The 25,770-nt window shown below is 40.6% G+C and overlaps 1 protein-coding gene across 2 annotated transcripts in view; it reads left to right on the top strand.

Annotated features, from left to right (window-relative positions):
• The window catches only part of CFAP47 (cilia and flagella associated protein 47), a 651,611-nt gene that overhangs the window by 569,744 nt on the left and 56,097 nt on the right, over positions 1-25,770 (top strand). For both annotated transcript variants that reach the window (XM_048863833.2, XM_075132125.1), the window contains 3 exons: positions 8,849-9,008; positions 9,981-10,075; positions 12,647-12,808. In XM_048863833.2, the coding sequence (XP_048719790.2) occupies positions 8,849-9,008; positions 9,981-10,075; positions 12,647-12,808 (417 nt within the window). The remainder of the gene's footprint in view (positions 1-8,848; positions 9,009-9,980; positions 10,076-12,646; positions 12,809-25,770) is intronic.

Below are 25,770 nucleotides of genomic sequence, written 5' to 3'. Positions count from 1 at the left end.
GCAGAAACCTTGTGTTAGGAATGAAAAATACCATCACTATGATACTATGCATGTATCCTAAACAAGAGTATGCTCCTCATTATTTAACTTCTATTACTGGTATATTTAATCTAAAAGTTAAACTATTAAAAATGTAATTTTTCTTGTTATGGTTATTACCAGAGCAATGAACTACTGTATTTGGCAATATGTTTTAAAATGAGTTTCAATCTTATGTATTGTAGCATTAGTTATTACTACACTTTTATGATAAATAAAGGCTATAGATATTGCTGTCATATGTTAAGTAGTTTTTTATTTCAGCAGCAACTGTACTGTAGGCTATTAGTTAGAGAAGGATAATTTTATAAATGAACAGGAAAGTTCATGCCTGGCCTTTTAGACAGGCTTCATTTAAAAATCAAATAAATCGCATTAAAGAAAAGTACATATTTAATTACTGAGCTCTGTTCTTGATCCATTTGTTTTAATCTAAATAGCAGTTGTTTAACTTTAGTACCACAAAGAAATCCTTCTAATTTAAAGCTCTAAACAAAAAAAGTCACAAAGTATCTGTCAGAGTTATACAAAATTTTATAAAATGCAAGAGTCATGAAATGGCAAACAAACACTCTGTCTCTGCTACATTGTCCTTTGTGTGCTTCTAATAGTGATGGTGTGAAACCATTCAAATAAAGGGTAAAGACTTGACACAGCTATTCTTCCTCTCATGCCACTCACTTTTTTTTAAACAAACCCCAACACTTCTCAAATCAATTTCAAATATTTTGCAAGTTTGAAATAGACATTTGTGTATCCCTGGTTAAGGTCTAATTTCCATATAATAAGGTTTGGTTTCCTAATAAGGGAAGGAACATCCTCAAAAGCAATCAGGTAAATATGGCCTCTAATTCTAGATTGAAACACTGACATCAGAGCCCCATCAGCAAGCATCCACAGTGGGAATGGACTGATCTAAGCTCTCATAATTCAGGAAGCAAACAGCCACTAAGTGCGGGTGGGATGGGGCAGGGGGAGGAGACACTCTGGCCCAAACTCAAGAAGGTTGACATGCAAGGTTGTGTACATTAGATTCCTTTATGCACAATTAAACACCGTTATGCCTACTTATACACACAATGTTTAAGGGAATATAAGATGCTTTGGTTACATGCTGAGGAGCCAGGAGATAATATAAAAATCTTTAAGTTAATGTAGGATGAGGGCTAATTTAGCTTTCAGCCTTTTACACCCTCCTGGGATTAGCTATTTTCCTTTCTTTGTTACGTATGATTTGCACCAACATAGACTTCTTTGCACTCAGATTCAGTGAGCCAGACTATAATGTCTGTGGAAGGGGTATGAAGATAGTGTAAATTACACCAACTTAAATACCCTCTGGAGACTCCTCTCTGAAGTTGGTTCCATGAATACATTGGTGACAAGTGAGGTAAAGTGACCATCATCTTCCCAGCTATCCTGAGGTGTAGCGAGACTCCTGAAAACCTAACTGCTGAAATGCACCTGACTGACATGTGAGTCAGACACATGTTCAGCGCTGAAATTCTAATTATATACAGACCATCCAAAAATTCATTTCAGAGCAGACAAATCTTGTTTCATGCCTAACCCTGCAGGCACCTAGTCTTATCATGGGAGACATCTGCATACAAGCAGATGTCACCTGTGACCCACTGACCCAGGAATGAAAAAGTGTCATGACGACAAAGGGATTTCCCCAAGCAATCTCCAAGCAAGACACAGGGCCAGCCATAATGACCCACCTTGAATCCTCATTGATGGATCCAGGGAAGTGTTCTTTCCATTTACACAAACTACCCAGCTGTGCAAGACCAGTGTAAAACAGGCACGTCACACTGCTATACTTACCCATCCATGTCCCCAGGCAAAGCTCACTGCCAAGTGGAGGGGAGGGTCTGAAGCAACCTCACCAGAGTAACAGAGTCAGTAAAAATCAGCCTAAAGCACTGATATATATTCACTCCCAGTGGAAGTGCCCAGAGAAGTCTTACTCTCCACACGTGAGCCAGAATTTTGCCTCTTCTAGCTGGTGAAGGCGAGCAAAGATCACCTGGGCCTTCTGCACACTAGTGTGATCAATGCATCCCTCAGGGACAGTAACCTACCAGAGCCCTGGCAATATCTCGCTAACTACCTGATCTTAAACCCTCCCCTTCTGAGCGAATTCACTGAGGAGGTATTAGCAAATCATCTCCAGCAGCATCTATCCTCTTCCCATGCGGATTCTGACTGTGACACAAAGAGAGTGCCAATCATATTGACTTCCTAGCGATGGACAGTGACAAGACAATCATGACTGATTTTAGCAGACCTATCTACTGCTTTCAGCACAGATGATCCTGAGGTCATTATAGCCTTTTTGGGGAACCTAGCAAGAAGAGAGAGACTTGCTGCCAGATGGTTCTGCTTATTTCACTTAGTTCTCAGAGGGTTGTGATGGGCAGCTGCTCCTCCCCACCCAGAGTGTTCGCCTGTGGAATCCCACAGGGCTCCAGTTCATCATCTATGATAAAGCACTGGAAGACGACCTGAAATGCTGCCAGCTCAATTGCCAGTAATAAATCAATGATATAGTCCTTTCTAAAGCTGACCACACCATAACCTGCCTACATCAGTGCTGTGAAGAAACGTATGTCCAGGTGATTAACAGCTGGCTGAAACTCATCTTGGGAAAGACAAAGGTGCAGTCAGTAAGCAAGAGGAAGCCTTTCAGAGATCTTGAGGAATCCATGGCCCACTCCACTGAGGGTGTTCATCCCTAAATTAGCAGAGTTTTGCATAGTCTTACCTCGTATATCTGAATTTCCAAGCTGCAGGAATGGCTATAAATATCTTTTTCCACTCCACCTGGAAAGAAAAATGGATCCAGTCCTCACACAGATGAAAACTTGGGCATAGTTATCCACACCTTCATTTCTTCAATAAAGGCTATTTCTTGAAGTGCACCCTACCTAGGGCTGACACGGTAGACACAAACATTACAAATGGCTCAGAATGCAGCAACCCAACTTCTAAGTAGAACAGGTAAATTAGAACATGTGACACTAGCTTTTTATTCAATATCTAATCCAATTCAAGGTTATGTTCCCAATTTTCAAAGCCCTCAATGGACTACAGTATGCTTACAAAAGACCATCTGTTTCCTCACTAATAAAAAAATAGCATGTAACTGTCATTACCTAGATCAAAGGTCATTAGAAATTGTGACAATGCATTTTTAATTAAAGATGTACTGCCTCTGAACTCTCTGGAGAGAGAGTTATGGATATTTCGTGTCTATATGCTACAGGGATTACTACAATATAAATACTTAGAGAGAAGTAGAAACAAGTCCTTAATATGCAGTGTTTGCTGGCAGATACATACCAAGTAAAAATGACAGAAGAGAAACATAAAGCAGTGTATGGTTTTTGCCATTATACCTATTTCATATCTATTTTATTAATTAGGGAAAATCATAAGGAAATCAATCTTTACTAGCAGGTAATGACCAGTTGGTTACTTGACAATCATAAGCAAGCCTAATAATGTAAGAATTACTGTCATTATAAATAGTTTATAATAATAAGCTGTTTATTGAGCTGTATCATGAGTTAGCAGTGGTATTATAAAATTTGTGTGGTGTTTAATGATCAGTTTTCCACTGACCGGAGATCAGGATAGATTCATCATTACAATATTTATTTTGAGAAGCACTTGTGTTCTTTAACAAGCAGAATTAGCTACTGTATACACAGTTGGACACAGAATAATTCTCCAAACTCTCAGATTTTTTCATACATTACAATAACTGAAAATAAAAATAAACTCGTCTAATTTGTAGCTTTTGAAAAAAACCACAACTTACTTTATTAATGTCGTTTTATCAGAGAGCTAGAGGACCAGATCTTCAGCCCAGCTGCTACTCCAGTGCTGCTCTGACAATGCAAAGGGGCCATAAAGATAGCTTGACTGGCTAGCTGGAGATTTTCCAGGTAGTATAGTCTGGTGTAGCAACAGTATTCCATACTGTCCTTGTAGCCGTCAGCCTAGATGCCATAGCCAGGGGAAGGAAATATCACCAGAGCACCACTGCACTCCAGCTATCCCGAACTACCAGTACAGACAACATGAGACCACAGGCAGTCAGTTGCAATGGGGTCTGTGATGCTGAGGTGTACTGAAATCGCCCCCCACTATATGCTGAGATGTAGTTTTGGTGCTTGCAGCAGCTGACTAGCTAGCTGCTTTTCTAACGATCCAATCCAAAGTGGAAAGTAGTGGCTTTAAAAACCAGGGAGAGCTAAATTGGTGTCTAGAGCTGTTTCCCAACAAGAGGAAACTGGGGGACAGGGCTTTACCACTCTTATCCTTCTCTCCAAATCCCTTTGCTGAGCAGTTAACCCTGAAGAGAGAGGAGGGAAAATGAGTCAAAATGAGAGGATAGTGGTTTTTTGTTGTAGCTTCCTAAGTTTTTAAAAAATGAAATCTGAAAAAACAAATTCTATCATGTGGAACTACATTGGTTCCCACATGGTTCACCGGCAGGGTTGGAACTTGTAAGCCACTGCACAGACCTCTGCCACTTGAGCCAAAGAGAAACAGATAGCAGTAGTAGACTGTGATCATCTGTGGGTAAGCCACTAGGACTTAAGGAACACATTTATCATTGGGTTTCACAGCCATTTGCTGCCCACAGAAGAATACTGAGGCTCAGAAATCCTGGTTTCTTGTTCAAGGAGAGTCCATATGGGTGATCCCGTTCAGGTGTGCTTACACTCCTGTGCCTTTGCTTGGAGATGTTTGTTAGCAGAGCCTGTTTGGCCCACACATGCACCCTACATGTCCTTGTGCCCCTTCCAAGGACATATAGGTCTGCATGGGAGAACGGCCCGCAGTTCCTTGTCAGCCACCTTTGACCTGAGACAGTGTAGAGCTGCTCCTGCTCTCCTCAGTTTAGTAGCGTAGCATTAATTAGTTTAGTTTGGTAGTAGTTGTTGGGACTACAGTCCCCTCCTTTTTCCTTTCATTTTTTCTTCATTAAGGGGGTTATTCTGAACTTTTGTTCTGGGGTATGCTAGGATCTGTGGATTTTACAAAAACTCTTTCCTGCCTGGAATCTATCTCGGTCAGTTATGGGCATGCTCGGTGTCTTTGCTGTTTGGGAGTCCATCATATCCCCAGTAAGTGCAAAATCTACACTTTCAAAATGAGATCTCAGAAAAACAGGGAGATCAAGTTTAAATTACTGATGACAGAGAAAGCCTTAAGATCAGCTTCTGGCCTCGGTTCTGACAACCACCCATACCCAAGTTTTCAAGTAGTTAGTGCCCCATCTACCTCAGGATCCCAGTCACTGAGAGCCTTGAGGGATACAAGCACTGCTGCTATGTCCACCTCATGGTCTCCGTCATCAAATGCCTCAGGCCACGTAGCATCTGCATTGGTGTTGACAGTACAGAGAACTTTACATTCTAACTCTCTGGGTCATCAACGCACAAGAAAGCTCCAGAGACCTCAGGTTCCAGATGAAATCCCATAAAGGCTCCGATTGGCTTCAGTACGGTGAGGGCATCTAAAGTGTCATACTACAAAACAGGACTTGGCACTTGGCACTCTTCAATTGTGGACCACTGTACCAGGGCTGATACAGATTCTTCCTCAAAGAGATCCGCACCACCAGATCTTGATGTACCCCTAGTACCTATACATCATTAAGTACCTCTGCATTGGTATCAGTGGAGTCTGACCTGGGACATTTTTACACCAAGGGTTTGGCATCTGTATCATCGATACTGAAGCCAACCTCCACAGGATCTTATCTATCTTCCACTTATGTACCAACAGTACCACAGCAGCTGAGATTCTCGAAGGACCTCCTTGTCTCCAATGAGCTGGACTCACCATTACTTACCAGTACTGGACAACTACTCGAATCGAGATTTGCTGGGTCACCGACTCTGCATCTTTCATTTATACCACCTTACTCAGGACTTCCTATATCCAGGATGAGCAGTTGCCATCCCCTTTGGATTATGTTGAGGACGACTCTTCTGACTCTCAGATTTCTGTACAGAGTTCTCCTATTTATTATGTTTGACATCATTGTACTACCCACACTGACATGGACAGAGGACAGAAGACTTCAACCCCAATAAACCTGGTAAGATCAATAGTGGATGCCTCCTCGTATGTCCTGTGAGCCCCCCGGTGGCCTGATTGGGACCCCTTGTGTCCTGTGTCATCACCAGTTCATGAGATCTTCTAGTCACTCCAGTAGGGAGCAAAATCAAGCACATTCACTCCAGCCTCCACTCCCTCTATCTCAACCGGAAGAGTTGACCAGGGCCCCTTTGACCTGGGCAATTGGAGCGAAAGCACAGGGTGATGAGCTAAAGGGGTCATGGTTTGAAACCTCCCATGTGACCTTACCTGCCAGTTGAGAGCCAGTTGGGCTTACAGAGGCAGCCAGCCAGCCAGCCAGGGAAGAGACAGGCAGCATTGGAGAGCGTGGGCCCAAGCTGCACCTTGACTAGGCACTCAGCCAGATAACTCCTTCGGTGGGAGCAGGGGGTGCCCAGGGCACATTTCCACAGTTGAACAAAATAATGGGGGGGAGGTATCAGACAATAATTATTTAATGACAGCAGATATTGAGTTTCAAAAGTTAAAGCTTTATAATCTTTAAAACACAACATCATATGTCAAAATATACAAAATAAATATCCTTAAATCAAACTAATAACTTCTCAAGCAGCATTTTTACTTTGTCTATCTACAAATTTCAGTTATCAATGGAAATATTTTCTCAGTTTCAGCATGTACAATGAAATCTACATTTACAATAAAAATCTAATCCTTCCAAGCCTAGCTATTACAGATAAAATCAAATCTGTTTTTTAAAAGCGCTAAGTGCAATTGAAAAGTGACAGAAAGATGGTACAGAATGGTCACAGCTACCAATATGTTTCAACCCTGGTGTACTGTAAAATAGTTCAATCTCCAGGCCCATTTAGCCTCTGTTGAAACTGCTGGCTAGGGTGCCATTTGTGATGACGATTTCTGTAATGTAGACTTTTGTCTATGATGTCAACCAAAACAACACTTCATATCGCATACAGCATTTGAGTGCCTTAGGGGCTGACCATATATTGAGCAGGGATGGCCAAAATGCGGTTCATGAGCTACATGCGGCTCTTTTACAGTTAAAATGTAGCTCATGGAGCCCCCCATTTCCCCTCATTCTCCACCTACCAGACGGGGGTTGGGGGGTAGCTTGGGGCTTCTTCCCTGCGGCAGGTTGGTGGGGCTAAGGACTTCTGCCCCACAGGGAGGGGGATTTCAGGGCATCAGCCCCATGGGGCTCACCTGCCAGGGTTCAGGGCTTCAGCAGGAGAGGGACAGAAGCCCTGAACCCTGGCAGGCGCGTCCCGTCTCTCAGACTTCTGAAGATTGTCGTTTGCAGCTCAGAGGGTCAGTAAGTTTGGCCACCCCTGCACTGTAGTATTTAGTGCTTTGTGTTACAATGCAGTGACTATTGCAGCCTGATCAAGTTAGAGCAGGTCTTAGTCTGCTTTCAACATAGTGCAGGGGTTCCAGCATGCACAGAGCTGCAGCAGGAGCGAGCAAAGGTGAGCGATATGTGTGCATTCATGTACACACACATGTCCCTGACTTCACTCTGTGAAATCTGGCTACCCTCCAGAATAGTATATCCATTCATTTCTGCAGTAATAGTCTGAGCACTGTACAAATTTATATTTTAACTTGTTTAACAGAAATTAAGATCTTGATGACTTGATCTTTATAAAACAGAAAATCTGACACAAAATACAGTAATCAGAAAACGAGTTAGCAGAGGTTCAAACCTAGTATTTAATTGAGTACTAGGAAAGAGAACGTATATCGCTACTTCATTTCCAAGTACTTATTTCACTGCTAACTACTAGCTTTGCTACAGACCAAAAATCAAGCTGCATGAAGAAATGTACTACCACTGAAGTGATTAAACATGAATCTCCCAGGATAAAATAATACCATTACTAAAATGAAGGTCATGCTCAGAGGACCCTCTTTAGAAGATTTTCTTTTGGGAAAGCTGGAAACTTATACCAGGTTTTACAGTTTATATATTTCAAATAAAACTTTGGTAGGTAAACATTTCTGTGAAATCAAAAGATCATTCAAAATAGTGGTTTAAAGCACCCAGTACAGAATTTGAATGTTCCACTTGAGGTTGCAGTTACCTGCCCAAAGGTACTAATTATTTCCTCTCATACAAAATATTTATAATTAAATAAAGGCAAATCAGAAAAAACAGTTTAGCCATGTGTAGATGTGACAGTTATAAAGGATTGTTTTTGATAGTATTAAATCCAAACATTCACAATTCATGAGTCAGACCCCAAAAGATCATGGGATCACCTTAAAATTATGACTTAAAATACATATTTTGCATATTTAATACACCTCTAGGTTTTTGAGCCTGCAAGGTGCCTTCTGGTCACATTTGCAAGCTTTTCTCCACGACTATTAAGGTTAGAACCTTTTTTTTTAAATGAGAGCTTGGATTTTCAAGTAAGCACTTGTCTCCAGGAGCTGGGGTTTTAAGTAAAGCATGCATTTGTACATCTCATTGTGAGCAACAATATATTATTTGACTACTTGCAATAAAAGGTTAAAGTAATTGTGTTCCAATTGAGAAAATAGTCCTTTATGATAAAGACCAAACTAAATATTCTGTGGGATAGACAAAGATAAATGTATCAATAGAAAGTGACTAAATGACTCAAAGCTTTCAAAATATGCCTTTACCACCTTAGTGACAAACTGTTGTATTATTTTACAGCAATCCCACTACCTCCAAAAGGTAAACTGGACATCCCGGTATTGTTTGTGCCTGACACAATGAAATTGTATGAAGCTGTGGTGATTGTTCATGTAGTGAAAGAAAATGGTGAAAACTGGCCCTATGATGATCCTGCTGAATTAAACAAAGAACTGAAAAGGTAATTATGGTGATAGGAAAAAATCACTGTTGAACATATTCAGCCAATGGTCAACTTTCTCCCTCAGACATATGCATACAACTCCTGTTGCCTTCAGATGAAATTGCATGTGTATTTTTTAAGGGCAGAAATTTGTCCAGTCTGTGAGATGTTTCTATGTAAGTGTTTAAATATCCAAACAAAGAACGGCAATGGTGGCTAGCACTCCGTCAGCTTGAATACCCGCCTTTCATTTTCTTAAATTTGGAAACTCAAGAGAATTCCTTGTCACTGCTTTTAGGTATATTAGATGAACAACAGTTGGATTCTTCCGTTATTCTTTGAACTAATTTGAATTAGTTCCAAATTTGAACTAATAATAAATCAGTAAATATCCTTTTGATATATTTGTGTAAGCAATTATCAGAGATATATTTGGCTTTATTCTGATTCCATTTTTGTTGATTTTCCACTAATATAACTATCAAATTCAGTGAATTTGCTCCATATTTGCACTGATATAAGTGAGAGCAGATCAGACCAAGTGTTCTCATATCCTGAATACACAGCTCAGTTCTCTTGTGTGATAAATTCACATCTTTGCAAAGTGGGTGTAAAACACTACCATTCTGATTTGGTTCCATTTTACATCCATTTTGCAGTTGCTGTGCATAGCTGTTAATGATTGCATAAGATGCAAGGGAATGGAAAATAATCAGGCACATTGAGAACTTTGGAGTCCAGGATAATTTAAGTAGAAAAGGGAGTGAGCCCCATGAAAGAACTCAAGAAATATGACTACAAAATAACAAACATATCTGAAAGAATTATTTCCATGTTTTTTCCGCCTTTAGACTAAATAAGGCTTTCATAGTGTCTCAAGTTGGGCACCCAAAGTTCCTAGTCTTGGCCACAGTTTTAAGTTAGCATCAATAACATCAGTTTCTCAGCTATTCTAAGTTAATTACATATTTTACTTGAATTTTCAAACAGCATCACCATGTCAGAGAAGGGGGAAATCAATGGAATATGCTGGATTTACCCAATTCATGGAATCCCTGAAGCACAACCGTATAAATCAACACCAGGTATGTAATAGCTGAAAAGCCACAAACATAAGAATTGTAATAAAATCAAAACAGTTGCTTGCCTTTTGACATCTAACACTTGGAACTTGCATCATACAGAAGGCTGACACGGGTAGATTTCAGCTTGTATGTGCAGAACACCTTTGCAAATATGTGAGGAGAGCAGAATATTGAATCAGCATCCACTGAGTAAATCTGACAGAAGAATTTTGCTACTTATCCTAAAGCAAACTCTGAAGGAAGACTGCAAATCATTTTAATTTTTCCATAACACTCCTGGGAAAACTAATTTGCACTAAATGATATAGACTAATATTTATGGGATTTTTGTTTTAGCTCACTTTGGAAATAAATAGGGCATCGTTCGCTACTAAATTAAAATACATCTATTTCTTAATCACAGTATAACTTCAGAATTGGTTTACTTTAAATTCTGTTAAATAACATGGACATTGTGAACTGGTTTAGACACTAATAGCCTTCATAAAAGCACTGCCTGTGAGTAGATAAAGGCTCTTGAAAATTTTCTGGTCAACTTTATACTGAATCTCCCTTTGGCAAATAACAACAACCTATGTTAGTATGGGAAGATAATGAGAGATGTCTTGAGGATTAAAATTATTGAATTTAATAGGAATAGATATTATTTGTACTGTCATTGTTCTAATTTGTTTAAGGACCTTTAACTTGCAGGCAGATGCCAATGTGATATTAATTAGAGCTTTCATCTCACTAATTTCCTCTTTATTCATTAAAGGAGGGAAGCAGAATATTATCAAATATTCCACTTGTGCCCAGTATGACACCATTATAACTTTTCTCATTAGCATGAAAACTATGTGTACAAAAGGTGAATGCTTTTGTTCTTATTTTAAAACTTTAGTGTACTGTGAAACCAGCAAGTATTGAGATCAATATCTCTTTTCTTTAGGCCATTGTTTTCACTAGGTATGGTAACTATACATTAAAAACGTTAGCATTAATAAATTGCTTAAGTGACATACTACTGTATATAATTGGAAGCTGTCACATCTTAAATTTTAAATTTCTAAAAGCTGTTATGAAAACTCAGAATATTTACAACTGGTTCTGTTGCCATGTAAATTATGCACAATACATATGTGTACTTCACACCAACATCTTTTCATTTATTCTGAATATCAATAGCCTTTAATGGCAATTTAGTAACAATTATTTATATACTGTGAGTTCTCTTTCCATCGCACAATCCAGAGTTATAAATGGACTGTACTTTATCCTTCTAAATATAGGCCCCAATTCAGCAAAGCACTTAAGCACTTTACATATGTACTTACGTCCCATTATAGATGTGCCGTTGACCAATTGTAGGATCGTGGCCCATAGCAAGTAATCTTCTAGAAATCCATTTTTTTCATTAACTTGTTATCCTAAATAGAAGGATTATCTTGTTTTTTCTTTGGAAATAGTATGATTAAAATTGCCTGCAAGCTACAGGCTGTGATGTCAAAACTTCAGACTGTGGCTCTGGTTGATTAGAGAGAGCCTCGTCCTTCTTTGCATCCCAAGAGAGTTCTGTAAAATGTTTGACTTAGTACCACACAATATGACTATAAAAAGTTGCATTGTATAAAATTAATGTAGTACATATTAGATTAAAAAGTAGCTAATAGATAGCTCTCCAATGGTAACTGTAAATGGGGAATCATTATCCAAAGGCAGTGTGCAGAGACTAAGTCCAGGGGACAGGCTGTGGATAAACCCAACAGGGTCAGGATTATGCACTGGGATCTCTGAATTTTTAGTTGGACTTTTGTAACCCTGGAAGGGGGTTGAATGTAAGTGTTCCCTGGCCAGAGGGGTAATTCACCAAGAAAAGATCATGGTAGAACCAGATCAACTGACTAGAGGGCGCACTAGAGTAAAAGATCCCCTGAAACTCTGTGACCTGACACCAGGAGGCACGAAAGCAGTGATTGAACCATATTCAATATTCACCAGATATTTAAGGGAAACTAAAGTTGCAAAATTTTAAATCTTAGTATGTTTCTTTAACTCTGTTTTAAATGTTCTCTAAAACTTCAACTCTGAGCAACAGCATGTTATCTTAAATTAAGATATAAAAAAATTCATTTTCAGTTTCCACAACTATTAACTTTCTTTTGAATTTCTTTTTTTCTGCAGCACCTATTTTTACTTCCAATTAAAATATTTTAAAGGATACTATACCGTTTTATTTTCAAATGAATTTCAATTAAATTTCTAAATTTCATAATTGCAAAAAAATTGCAGAGATTTCTTTTCAAGTGTTATTTGAGAAGCAGCTGTGGAAATTAATTACTTAGTCCAGAATGTTTTTTCAATAAATTGAGCAACATCTTACCATGCGTTTTTATCAGACAGAATATGAAGGGAACAGTAAGACTGGCTCTTCTTCACAATTTCAGTCCCAATTGGGGTAATTGAATACCTGGTATTAGCATCTTTCTAAAGATATCCCACCCTTATATTTTTAGTTATTTTGTTAAAATCAAAAAACTAATTTTTCAGGAAAGTAACATTTTACAAAAATCGATCCCTTCTTTCCTGTAGCTGTTGTATGCTGTCAAGCCAGAAACAGAGTGGAGGAGCGAGTGGAAGTTCTGTTAACTGGTGTGGTTTCTGGAACAACTGCTATGCCAGTAGAAAGAAATGTTGCAATCACCACTAAAAATAAGACACCCAGTGTCCAGGATGAAGTTCAGGTTACTGCTGGTAAGAAAGCACAGTACAGCAGATACTTCAAGTTATAGTACACTCTGCCAGTAATACACTATCTAGAGCCTGGTCCTGTCTTTGAAAAGAGATGGGGACTTGCTTCCAAAAGCGAGAAAATCCCTACTACATACTGGACCTAACAAATACCCCAGTAGGCATATAACAGTAAGCATATGTCTGGGGGTGCGTATTGGTGGACTTGTAAACCAGGCGGAGATGCTTATTCTTTTTGCACCAATCACCAGTCTCAGGTCTGAGGCTGGCTTCCCATTTACTATCCAGTGAATAATTAGGCTTTGTTTGTGTTAGGCTTGTTTGTATTCATGAGCTAACAGTAACACTAACTTAGGCTTTGTTTGTATTCATGAGCATGTGCAGTACAGCATTACCTGATTAAAAAGGTGCGGCTTGCATAAACCCTGAGATGAGTAGTAAATGCATATATGCTGGGTATGAAGGGAGACATCTGTGAGTGGGTTGTCCTGTTTATATGCCACATTCCCCACCACTGGGCCTGTTACCTGCAATAATGTGAGCTGAGTAGGGGCAGTAAAGTTAAACAAAAGATCACTGCTGCTCACTTGTTTCATCAGCCCAGGATATGATATAAGTTATTTTCCTCTGGGATCTTTTTGTACTCCTCTCATAGTAACAATTTCAGAGAGAGAAGGGGCGGGGAGGATGTTGTAAGTACCTGGAGAGACAGAGAGAGAGAGAGAGAGAGAGAGTCTGCACAGGCTACAGTACTTGTTTTCTGCACCTAGTGAGACCCTGCGACAGAGCAAATTTCCCTTACACTTAACAATATTTCCTAAATCCTTAAGCTCTGTGTGAATAGCCTGACAAACAGGGCCAAATCCAACCTCTCTGCAAGTGGATGCAATTTCAACTGAAATAAATGGGAGTTGTGCCAGGGCTGAATTTGACCCACTGCGTTGATGCTCAGCTCTTCAAATATCACCTTTAGCAATTCCCAAATTGTAGTCACAGTGGATGAAATTGTATGTTTTTACCCAGTTCTTTATCTTTTTACAATAGTAGTATATCCCTTACACATCAGACAGAAATTCTGCTTTTAGATAAACTCACACTACTCCCATGAAAGTTAGAGTGAGAGTGTGGGATCAGAATTTGATCTTAAGGAGCTGAATTTTCTATGGGAGCTCAATCTGACTTCTGAGTTTGCACCGACAGTGTTATACTTGCAATCAGTTGAAGATGCAAATGTTAGAATTTAGACATCTCCCCAACGTTACAGATGTAAAAACATGTAGCACCACAAATCAGGAGGTGTTATCTTTGAATCCACAAATGAGTGTGCCCTGAAAATTGCATCTAGACTCGATTGTGGATACAAAATTATAGAGGCCTTTTATGAAAAATTCATCCTAAAAATGTTCTATGAATAAGTAAACAAGGTCTGCTCAGGAGAGGAGTGGGGTTGTAAAGTGGCTTTAATCTACCTTTACACTGGGAGGAGGGACAACCCAACCGCCACCCACCCCACACACAAAACCCTGCCCTCCACAGCCCCTGCACTGGGGAAGCCAAGATGGGTGGCAGTGTGAGAGTTGCCATTGCAGTTTTACACCACCCCAGGATCCACTCTAAGGGCCAGTTAAGTTAGCTTTGTGGTTGATTTGTACCACTTGAGCCAGGCCCAGACCTTGTCCTGTGAATTTTTCTGTTGTACATTAACACTGTTTTACAGAAAGTCCTGTGCTAGGTAACTTTATTACAATTCATTGTGAAATCTGCAAGAGTTTGCCCTAAAATTGTCTAATTTCTTCTTTCTGGGTTGGTTTATTGTGCGAATATTGGACAGCAGAACTGAATATCTGAGGTCACTGACTCCAGACTTTTTAATAGTCTGTCTTTTGTGTAATGTCTATGAAACCAGGAGGGGAGTGGAGGGTGAATAACAGAAACTTAATCTAGTACTGCACAATTCAGGATAATCAACACTGTGTGGACAGTAGGCTCTGCAGATTAGCTTCCTTGTATTCACATTTTACAAAACAATAGAATTAAGTCTAGAAAAATATGCTCTGTAATTCCCAGCATATAATCTTGTCTCTTTTTAGTTGTAAATATTATCACATGACCTTATTTGGCCCTGAAAGAGCTGTTGTATATCAAAGTATAAAGGTATATTTCTTAAAAATAGAATAACATGGCCGTAGTCTTTATAATTGTATCATATATGAACCGTAGTCATTTTAAACATTACTATATCTAATTCCCCAATACTATGGCATTTAAATTGAAATGAATAATGTGACTTCAGCAAATAAGAGACAACATTCTGAAACACTAGCAGATGCCTGATGTGCATGTTTTTTGCATGGCAATAATATTTCATATTTAACACTAGCTTCTGCATGTATTGCAAGACATTGATTTGGGACATTACATCTTTTCAGACAAGGAGTATGGTGATGAAATGCTCTGGCAACCAAGGTACGAAGATCATTTATGGCTCTGGCAGTTTCCAGAATGCTGTCAATGACATTATAATGTCATTATTCCTAGATGAATTTGATACCTGTCGAGGAATCAAATTTAATAGTACTATTATATGTTCTGCAGACTACCAGTAATAGCATAAATAAAAATGTAAAGCTCTAAGATAACAGCTTGGCAAGCTGTTTTTCATTTTTTCCCTTCTGAAACAGTGATCCATCAGAGTATGTATGTGATGTGTAGTAAGCAATTTTTATATCCAAAGATAGATGATGATAATTACAGGCAGAGCAGATTTGAACAGCTACTACTGTGTTTCAGTATTTAAATAATTTGAACAAGAATAAACCCTTGAGATGTGAAAATTTCAAGCAGCTCACAGACCTTCAAAGAATTATCAGTCTAGCCCATTCAGCATGATTTTGATTTAAATAGAAAATGATTTTAATTCATTTTAAAAAGAGGGGATATCTTAACACTATATAGTTGTAATGACATTACACGGCATTTAAAAGTCCCACAGATTCAATGCCATAATGATCCTACAGTTAAAAGGTTACTATTTACAGTACAGTATCAGATATAGGATTTCAGTCTGATAAGCCTTGTTGAATATATTGACAACTAAAATACAGATAGTTGGTGTTGTCAGATGTTTTTAAATCCACTGTAAATAAAATACAGCTTATTTTAAGGAACCACTACTGTATAGGCCCTTAGGGCCAGATTTTTAAAGAATTATAGATGCCTTTAAAAGCCGAGCTCTTAGTCCTTTATGGGGATTGTTTTATAATGTGCTTTGTTATTTTAATAAGTAATCATCAAAATAGTTTAATTCTGAAAAGCAGAGATGGTATGTGCCCAGTAGCTACTTCTCTTCAATGTTTTTGCCTATGCAATGAATGTTAAGATAGTGTAATTGTTGCAATGAATGAGACACCCATGACAGATCAGTGATCTGATGTGGTGTTAACAGCCTAACTCCTACAGTATATAGACTTCCCATAATATTGTGTTATACTAAAAAAAACCAAAAACCTGCTACTGAAGCTAAGTATCCTATACTATAAGATCTTCTGAAGTTCCTTAGGAGTATCATCTTAGCTAACCCTGCTCCAATTTAGGAAGTCATGGATTGTGGAATATCATATGTGGGAACTTTGAAGCAAAGCAGTGTGCTTGGTGTGGTCATTGGCACCCAAATACCCACAAAGATGTTTCAGTTCACACTATTTTAATTGAGGTGCAGGATCTGGGAACAAATCAGAAATATAGGTTGTAATTTGGCATGGCCTTTCATTTTTCCTGGGTGCTTCATAATTGTCTTCATGACAATTATAAAATTAAATCAACACTATTCTTTGCTTAGTTGTTGTGCTCCTCATTTTCTGCCCCCAAAAAATAAATTTGCTGCAGCTGATAGATCTTGGACTGACAGTACTGGAAGGAGTTGCAGACTCTTGTTAATCCTCGGGGGTGGTGGGGTGGGAGAGCACAAACAACGTCAGTGCAAGTTTTATAGTGATCGGTCCTTGACCTTTCTGCTAAGTCTGTCAACTTTGGGTATTATTTTCTGTGAAACACACTCTTCTCCACTAGGTATTGTTAGGGACCCAGCCTTAGGTGGTCTTGCCTAGTGGTCAGAGCAGGAGTCAGGTCTAGTGGGTACAGCAGGTGTCCAGCTTGGGGAAATAAGTCGGGGTTGAGCCATAGTCGGGTAGTGATCAATGGCTCCATTGTCTCTAAGGTGCCACAAGTACTCCTTTTCTTTTTGCAAATACAGACTAACACGGCTGTTACTCTCAAAAATGGCTCCATGTCTAGTTGGCAGCCAGTATCAAGCGGAGTGCCCCAAGGGTCGGTCCCGGGGCCGGTTTTGTTCAATATCTTCATAAATGATCTGGAGGATGGTGTGGATTGCACCCTCAGCAAGTTTGCAGACGACACTAAACTGGGAGGAGTGGTAGATACGCTGGAGGGTAGGGATAGGATACAGAGGGACCTAGACAAATTGGAGGATTGGGCCAAAAGAAATCTGATGAGGTTCAACAAGGACAAGTGCAGGGTTCTGCACTTAGGATGGAAGAATCCCATGCACCGCTACAGACTAGGGACTGAATGGCTAGGCAGCAGTTCTGCAGAAAAGGACTTAGGGGTTACAGTGGACGAGAAGCTAGATATGAGTCAACAGTGTGCCCTTGTTGCCAAGAAGGCCAATGGCATTTTGGGATGTATAAGTAGGGGCATTGCCATCAGATCGAGGGACGTGATTGTTCCCCTCTATTCGACATTGGTGAGGCCTCATCTGGAGTACTGTGTCCAGTTTTGAGCCCCACACTACAAGAAGGATGTGGAAAAATTGGAGAGAGTCCAGCGGAGGGCAACAAAAATGATTAGGGGACTGGAACACATGACTTATGAGGAGAGGCTGAGGGAACTGGGATTGTTTAGTCTGCAGAAGAGAAGAATGAGGGGGGATTTGACAGCTGCTTTCAACAACCTGAAAGGGGGTTCCAAAGAGGATGGATCTAGACTATTCTCAGTGGTAGAAGAGGACAGGACAAGGAGTAATGGTCTCAAGTTGCAGTGGGGCAGATTTAGGTTGGATATCAGGAAAAACTTTTTCACTATGAGGGTGGTGAAACAGTGGAATGCGTTACCTAGGGAGGTGGTGGAATCTCCTTCCTTAGAAGTTTTTAAGGTCAGGCTTGACAAAGCCCTGGCTGGGATGATTTCATTGGGGATCGGTCCTGCGTTGAGCAGGGGGTTGGACTAGATGACCTCCTGAGTCCCTTCCAACCCTGATATTCTATGATTCTATGAAATACCAGAGCTGAGGGTCAAGCCAGAGTCAGTCAGAAGTCAGAGCCAGGGTTTATAGCCAGCGCTAGTAACTGATGGTTGGAGGTGAGGCACAGAGCAGGAGTACAGGGGGAATCAGGAGCATAGGCAAGATTGAGGAAGAAGCTAGGAGTGGAGCAGGAAAAAGGAACAGAGTTGGGTGCAGGGTACAGAATGCAGGCAAAATCAGAGTCCAATGTAGCAGCAAGTGGGAATGCCCTAGTTGCCTGGAAAACTTCTTGTGCCTCCCTCTGCTTGCAAACACAGTCTTGGAATTATAGGATAACTTGTCATGGGGGTTGCAAGTTTGTAACTGACTTTGCTAAACATCATGGGTTATTCATAACTCCCCCTATAACTGCCAAGAACTGGCCGTTGTGTCTCTTGCAAACCAGGGCCACACGCCCCTCAATTTTGGGAAGGACCCCCAGTGACTTCTATAGCCATGGGGAGCAGTGCTGTTCAGATTGCTGCTGATGGCACAGATAAGAAGGTCCCGTCTTCACTGCATCAGAGCTGCCTACTTTGCTGAGCAACCAGGTGACCTTTGGGTAAATGGAGAGACACTAATAGCATCTAGTTAATTAAATGTGATTTTTCTGGTCGTCTTAATCCAGGTTATATCGCTGACTCACTCTGTGGCCTTCATCAAGGCACTTACTCTGTGTTTTTCTGTTTATAAAACAGGCATAAAGGTACTTACATTTTATAAAGAGGTATTATGGCAATTAGTTAATGTTTGAAAAGAACTAAGTACTAAAATTCACTAGGATGCTCCAGTGACTGAGGGAGCATGATAGTAATCAGTCCACCAGTTTAGACAATTGCCAATGCCATCAATAAAAATAGTAATAAAGTACAGGTACAAATGAGCATTAGGGTCCCACATGTGCTGGGCACTCTAAAACATAGAGTAAAGGACAGTCCTTGCCCCAAAGAACTTACATGTTGGCAACTATGCACTGACTCTACCAAAAACAACTGGGTCCTTTGCTTCTCACACAGGATACTGGTGGGATCATGAAGATCCCCACCCACAAACACACACCATTAAAAAAATAAAATTACTTCACTAAGAGTAGGAGTACTTGTGGCACCTTAGAGACTAACCAATTTATTTGAGCATAAGCTTTCGTGAGCTACAGCTCCTCACTTCATCGAATGCATTCTGTGGAAAGTACAAAAGATCTTTTTATACACACAAACCATGAAAAAAATGGGTGTTTACCACTACAAAAGGTTTTCTCTCCCCCCACCCCACTCTCCTGCTGGTAATAGCTTATGTAAAGTGATCACTCTCCTTACAATGTGTATGATAATCAAGTTGGGCCATTTCCAGCACAAATCCAGGTTTTCTCCCCCCCCTCCCCCCCCCCACAAACCCACTCTCCTGTTGGTAATAGCTTATCTAAAGTGATCACTCTCCTTACAATGTGTATGATGATCAAGGTGGGCCATCTCCAGCACAAATCCAGGGTTTAACAAGAACTTCTGGGGGGGAGGAGGGGAGAGGAAAAAACAAGGGGAAATAGGTTACCTTGCATAATGACTTAGCCACTCCCAGTCTCTATTCAAGCCTAAGTTAATTGTATCCAATTTGCAAATGAATTCCAATTCAACAGTTTCTCACTGGAGTCTGGTTTTGAAGTTTTTCTGTTGTAATATTGCAACTTTCATGTCTGTAATTGCGTGACCAGAGAGATTGAAGTGTTCTCCGACTGGTTTATGAATGTTATAATTCTTGACATCTGATTTGTGTCCATTTATTCTTTTACGTAGAGACTGTCCAGTTTGACCAATGTACATGGCAGAGAGGCATAGCTGGCACATATCACATTGGTGGATATGCAGGTGAACGAGCCTCTGATAGTGTGGCTGATGTGATTAGGCCCTGTGATGGTGTCCCCTGAATAGATATGTGGGCACAGTTGGCAACGGGCTTTGTTGCAAGGATAGGTTCCTGGGTTAGTGGTTCTGTTGTGTGGTATGTGGTTGCAGGTGAGTATTTGCTTCAGGTTGGGGGGCTGTCTGTAGGCAAGGACTGGCCTGTCTCCCAAGATTTGTGAGAGTGTTGGGTCATCCTTCAGGATAGGTTGTAGATCCTTAATAATGCATTGGAGGGGTTTTAGCTGGGGGCTGAAGGTGATGTCTAGTGGCGTTCTGTTATTTTCTTTGTTAGGCCTGTCCTGTAGTAGGTGATTTCTGGGAACTCTTCTGATTCTATCAATCTGTTTCTTCACTTCCACAGGTGGGTATTGTAGTTGTAAGAATGCTTGATAGAGATCTTGTAAGTGTTTGTCTCTGTTTGAGGGGTTGGAGCAAATGCGGTTGTATCGCAGAGCTTAGCTGTAGACAATGGATCGTGTGGTGTGGTCGGGGTGAAAACTGGAGGCATATAGGTAGGAATAGCGGTCAGTAGGTTTCCAGTATAGGGTGGTGTTTATGTGACCATTGTTTATTAGCACTGTAGTGTCCAGGAACTGGATCTCTTGTGCTGGAAATGGCCCAACTTGATTATCATACACATTGTAAGGAGAGTGATCACTTTAGATAAGCTATTACCAGCAGGAGAGTGGGGTGGGGGGCAGGGAGAGAAAACCTTTTGTAGTGGTAGGTTTTTTCATGGTTTGTGTGTATAAAAAGATCTTCTGTACTTTCCACAGTATGCATCCGATGAAGTGAGCTGTAGCTCACGAAAGCTTATGCTCAAATAAATTGGTTAGTCTTTAAGGTGCCACAAGTACTCCTTTTCTTTTTGCGAATACAGACTAACACGGCTGTTACTCTGAAACCATTCACTTAGACTGTATATTCTAACCAATCATCTTGTTGGTCTTTTCATGGTATACAAGACACAGTTACATTGGGGAGTAAAAAAAAAATGTCAGTGTTACCCCAAAATGTGGCCCCAACGCACTCCAATACTGGTCTCCTATAATTATAAATTGATTGTTAATTTATTCTGCCCATTTGGGCAGAAAGTTGGTGACCCACTCTAAAGGAATTGCCAGGGTATTACCAGCAGGTTTGACTCCGACCCGCAAAGGAGTCTCCAGAGCAGGCTAATCCTGCTAAACCTTGAAAGGACACGGATACAGCGCTCCGCTCAAAGGATTGTCATACAAGTAGTAGTTCTTCAAAAACAAAGTCTTATTTATTGAGAGAAAATTAGGTGATTACTGTATATTCAGTAAAGCAAGAAGGAAAGCAGTACAGTATATAACAGGCAGTAAAGCACAATTACATTATACTTAGAGATTATACATTCAATTGACACAAAACTACACAGACTATAAGACAAATACAGTGTTGCAGTATTAGTACACACTTTTCATACATATGCATAAGGCCTCCTATATAATAACATTAGACTTATTACAATGTAATATACAAATACCCAGTGCATATGTATAAAACAGCACTATAATATAGCATTAAAGAAACACTGAGCAATTAAAAATTACCATTCTGTGAGAGGTAGCGGGGCACTCACAGGATAGGGTGGGTTAGATCATACTCAGAAGCAGACATCCAGCTTTACAGACAGACACACACACAAACAGTCCTTTAAAACAGACAAGACTTGCACTCCTTCACCAATTCCTCTGTTTCATCTCAGGTCCTTCTGCTCTGATCTTTCCCTTCTATCATTGCTGCCTGGTTGCCTTCTCTGCTGTTCTCCATCTTCACTTACTGTTCTTCTCCTTCCTCTCGCTATATAAAACAGACACACATACCAAGCCTGTGTCTGGCCAGCCTTATATTCTGTTTCTGGTCTTCTCTGATTGGTTGACCTTTCAAGCTGAGTGCTCCCTGCGTGGGTGGCAACTATTCAGCCAATCAGCTCTGCCCTGACATCCTAGCTAATCCTCCTCCTGACCCCTCCCCTGCAGGTGTTTTGGAGTGAGCTGAGTCACGTTTTCTGAACTTTGTTTGACCTTTGTTTCTTACTTGTTATTGGTCGATTTAGTCTGTGTCCTCCATTTTGAGAATTTCTAATAGAAAATCAGTGTGTCCACCATTTTGTATTTATAGGTCCAAACTATCATTATTTATAATTTATCTAAAGCATCTAGCCCAGTGGTGAGCTGGAGCCGGTTCATACCGATTCGCTGGAACCGGCCAAAAGTGTCGCCTTAGGTGCTGACTCTGTGGGTGCTCTGGGGCTGGAGCACCCATGGGGAAAATTTGGTGGGTGCAGACCACCCACCCCAGCTCACCTCCACTCTGCTTCCGCCCCTGAGTTAAGCTCCGTCCCACTCTGCTTCTCCACTCCCTCCCCCGGCTTCCCGCGAATCAGCTGTTCGTACGGGAAGCCTGGGAGGGCTGAGATGCAAGCGGCAGCTTCGCGCTCAGGCCCAGGGAGGCGGAGATGGAGCAGAGGGAAGCTGGGGCGGGGGGGGTGCGAGGAGGGCCATCCGCGCCGCAGCAGGTAACCGGGGGGTGCACAGGGGAACCGCTCTCCACCCCAGCTCACCTCCGCCTCCCTGGGCCTAAGCGCGAAGCTGTCGCTTGCTTCTCAGCCCTTCCCCTGGCTTCCCACGCAAACAGCTGATTCATGGGATGCTGGGGGGGGAGTGGAGAAGCAGAGCGGGGCAGCGCATGCAGGGGAGGAGGCGGAGGTGGAGAGGAGGTGAGCTGGGGCCGGGCTTGGGGTGGTGAGCTGCCCATGGTGCTCTGCACCCACCAAATTTTCACCGTGGGTGCTCCAGCCCTGGAGCACCCACAGAGTTAGCGCCTAAGGCACCACTTTTGATGTGATCAGTGGAGGGAGCATCCGCTCCCCCTGCTCCACCCGTAGCTTTGCTACCCCACCTCTAGGAGCCAGAGGGACCTGCCGGATGCTTTCCAGGAGCCGCCCCAGGTAAGCACCGCCGGGACTCCCCACCTCACCCCCCGGCAGGTTCCTCTGGCTCTTAGGGGCAGGGCGCGGTGGGCACCCACTACGGTGGCCCATGAGACCATCCTGCCCGGTTCCGGAGGCAGAGGACAGGGGAGGAGGGTGGATGGGGCAAGGGTCCCGGGGGTGGGGGCGCGTCAAGGAACGTAGGAGGTTGGATGGGGCAGGAGTCCTAGGGGGCAGGTGCGGGCGCGGACTACGACTCCCTCGTGGGGTGAGGAGGGAACCAGTTGTTAAGATTTTGGCAGCTCATCACTGATCTAGCCTAAAACTAACTACTAAATTATGCTAATGGTAGTATCATGATACTGCCACCATTTTTGTTAAGCTGTTCGAAGGAAGTGAATTTTATGGCAATTTAAACCCCATCTCGAAGCTTTTCTTTGTAGGTAGATGCAGTCATAAGGCTCTGTCCTTGGTGTTGCCAGTTATGACATAGGATTAGAACAGTTTAAAAAAACCTTTTGTATCAATTCCCCTCACTACTAGTATGATAAATTCATTTATCTATCCAGCATTTAGTTGTTTTGTGAGTTCAATGAGTGTGTGGTCTTGTCCATTGTTGGTTCAAGGCTCTCATAGTTGTGAGACTGAGCAGACATGTCCTCATACTGGCACAATTCCTCACCACTCTTGATTCCCACCTTGGTCACACTTGCCTGTGTACCATAGTAGTTTTGTTTTTCTTTTGATTCAGTACACCAAAATAATAAACATAATTGCCATTACAATTTGAAACATCAAGACTACCACTCGGATGCAAAATTACATTAAAGAATCCTGTTGCTATGGGTGACCATCCCCAAAACTCTTCCCACCATCTATGTTTGGTATCACTTTTTATACATTCTATTACTAGTTCAATTTTCTTAGTAGAATGGTGTACAGTAATCATAAGCCTTTGTGCATTTTTCTGAGCCTTTTGTAATTGTCTTTGTAATTCAGGATGATCACTCAATTGCTTAACTAAATTTATGTTTAATCCTAAAGGTATTGGGTTAATTCTTTTATATATATGGTATTGATCTTTAATTTCTTCATTCTCAATTTTGGGTATGAAAACGCAATCAATCACCGAAGTAATATTGCACAAGCATTTGTTTTTATAAGGGTTATTAGTTACATAGTATATGTGATTTGCTTTAAACAGCATACACCAACTTCTAATACATACACATTTTCTTCCAACATATACAACAATGGATCCATTAAATGGAAAAGGATCTTACTGATAATGGCATTTTCCTCTTTCTTCATTTAAATATATATCATACGGTTGAATTGCACCATTATTACAAATATATCCAATTCCACATTCTTCTATACAAGCCTCAAGTTCCACAGTTTTCCATGTCTGATTCTGTTTTATTACCCAGAGTTTGTGTTCTATTGGTTGCATCACACTAGGGTTAACATTTAACCCAAGTGCTATAATAGGAGATATCCATTCAGTTTTGGCATTAGGATTATAATTATATATGTAGTAGCTTGGTTCAATTGAGGATTGTATGTGAAGTTTACCATTTTCCACCAAGAATAGTCTTTTCTCAGACTGAGTGGCATATTTCCACATTATGCTTCTTATTTCTAGAGGCAAAATTCCACTCATTCCATCTCATATATCTTTCACCACATCATAAATCCAAGTCTGTGCTTGTATACATGCTGTTGGTAGCGATACATTGCTTTGCAACACCTCTCCTGTATTTAAGATGGCGAAATGATCGGCTCTTTGTAACTTTTCCCAACCCAAAAGTAAAGTTGCTACAGTGATGGCTAGCACTTATATCTTTTAAAGAGGTTATTTAGAGTTTAGACACAGCTTCCAAATGTTGTCCTACTGAATTTAACTTATTAGCCAATACCTCGTTATCTATACCGTTCAGTATTCCAAGCCCGATACCTGTTGCTCCTAGTACTGTATCCATCAAACTTCTTTTCTTTCTATCAGTAGGAACTTTTATTAAAAGTTTTTTTTAAAAGTTGCTACGGTGATGGCTAGCACTTATGTCTTTTAAAGAGGTTATTTAGAGTTTAGTCACAGATTCCAAATGTTGTCCTACTGAATTTAACTTATTAGCCAATACCTCTTCATCTATACTGTTCAGTATTCCCTGTTCCTCCTAGTACAGTATCCATCAAACTTCTTTTCTTTCTATCAGTAGGAACTTTTATTAAAAGTTTTTCCATCAATTTCTTCCATCCTTCCACAATGTAAAAAGTATATTAGACCTTTAGTGGGTTTTGCCTCAAAACATCCATAGGATCTAAATCTACCATTACTTGCTTTAGGGACTACCTAATTAAACCTTCTGTATCGTATACTTCATTTCTCTTGCTTCTTATTGTTGTATTCAGCATTCCACAGTACCTTTGCTTTTATATCCATCATATAATTCAATCTTTTCACAATATCTATAATAATGAGTCCTCTACTACCGACTCCCATATTTGCTAAACCGAATTACATGTTATCTATTAATCTTATACCTATGTTGATGGATAGAGGAACACTTAAGGAAATAGATATCTGTTCTCCAGATAGTCCCGTAAGCATATACATGTCTCATGACATATATTGCATAATATCCCCATCTACTGCATCAATGATCCAGTATCAATATAGCAGACTGTTTCAATTTCTGCTGCAATAATTTGGATTGGAACCATCAGTCTCATATACTGAGCTAAATATATCTGGGACACAATTAGTGGGCGAGTTCCCTCCTCTTCTTCTTTAATCCCACTTTCTTCA

Source organism: Caretta caretta, chromosome 1 (assembly GCF_965140235.1).
Source record: "Caretta caretta isolate rCarCar2 chromosome 1, rCarCar1.hap1, whole genome shotgun sequence".
Classification (NCBI taxonomy): Eukaryota; Metazoa; Chordata; order Testudines; family Cheloniidae; genus Caretta; species Caretta caretta.
This window is presented reverse-complemented; position numbering and strand designations above follow the sequence as displayed.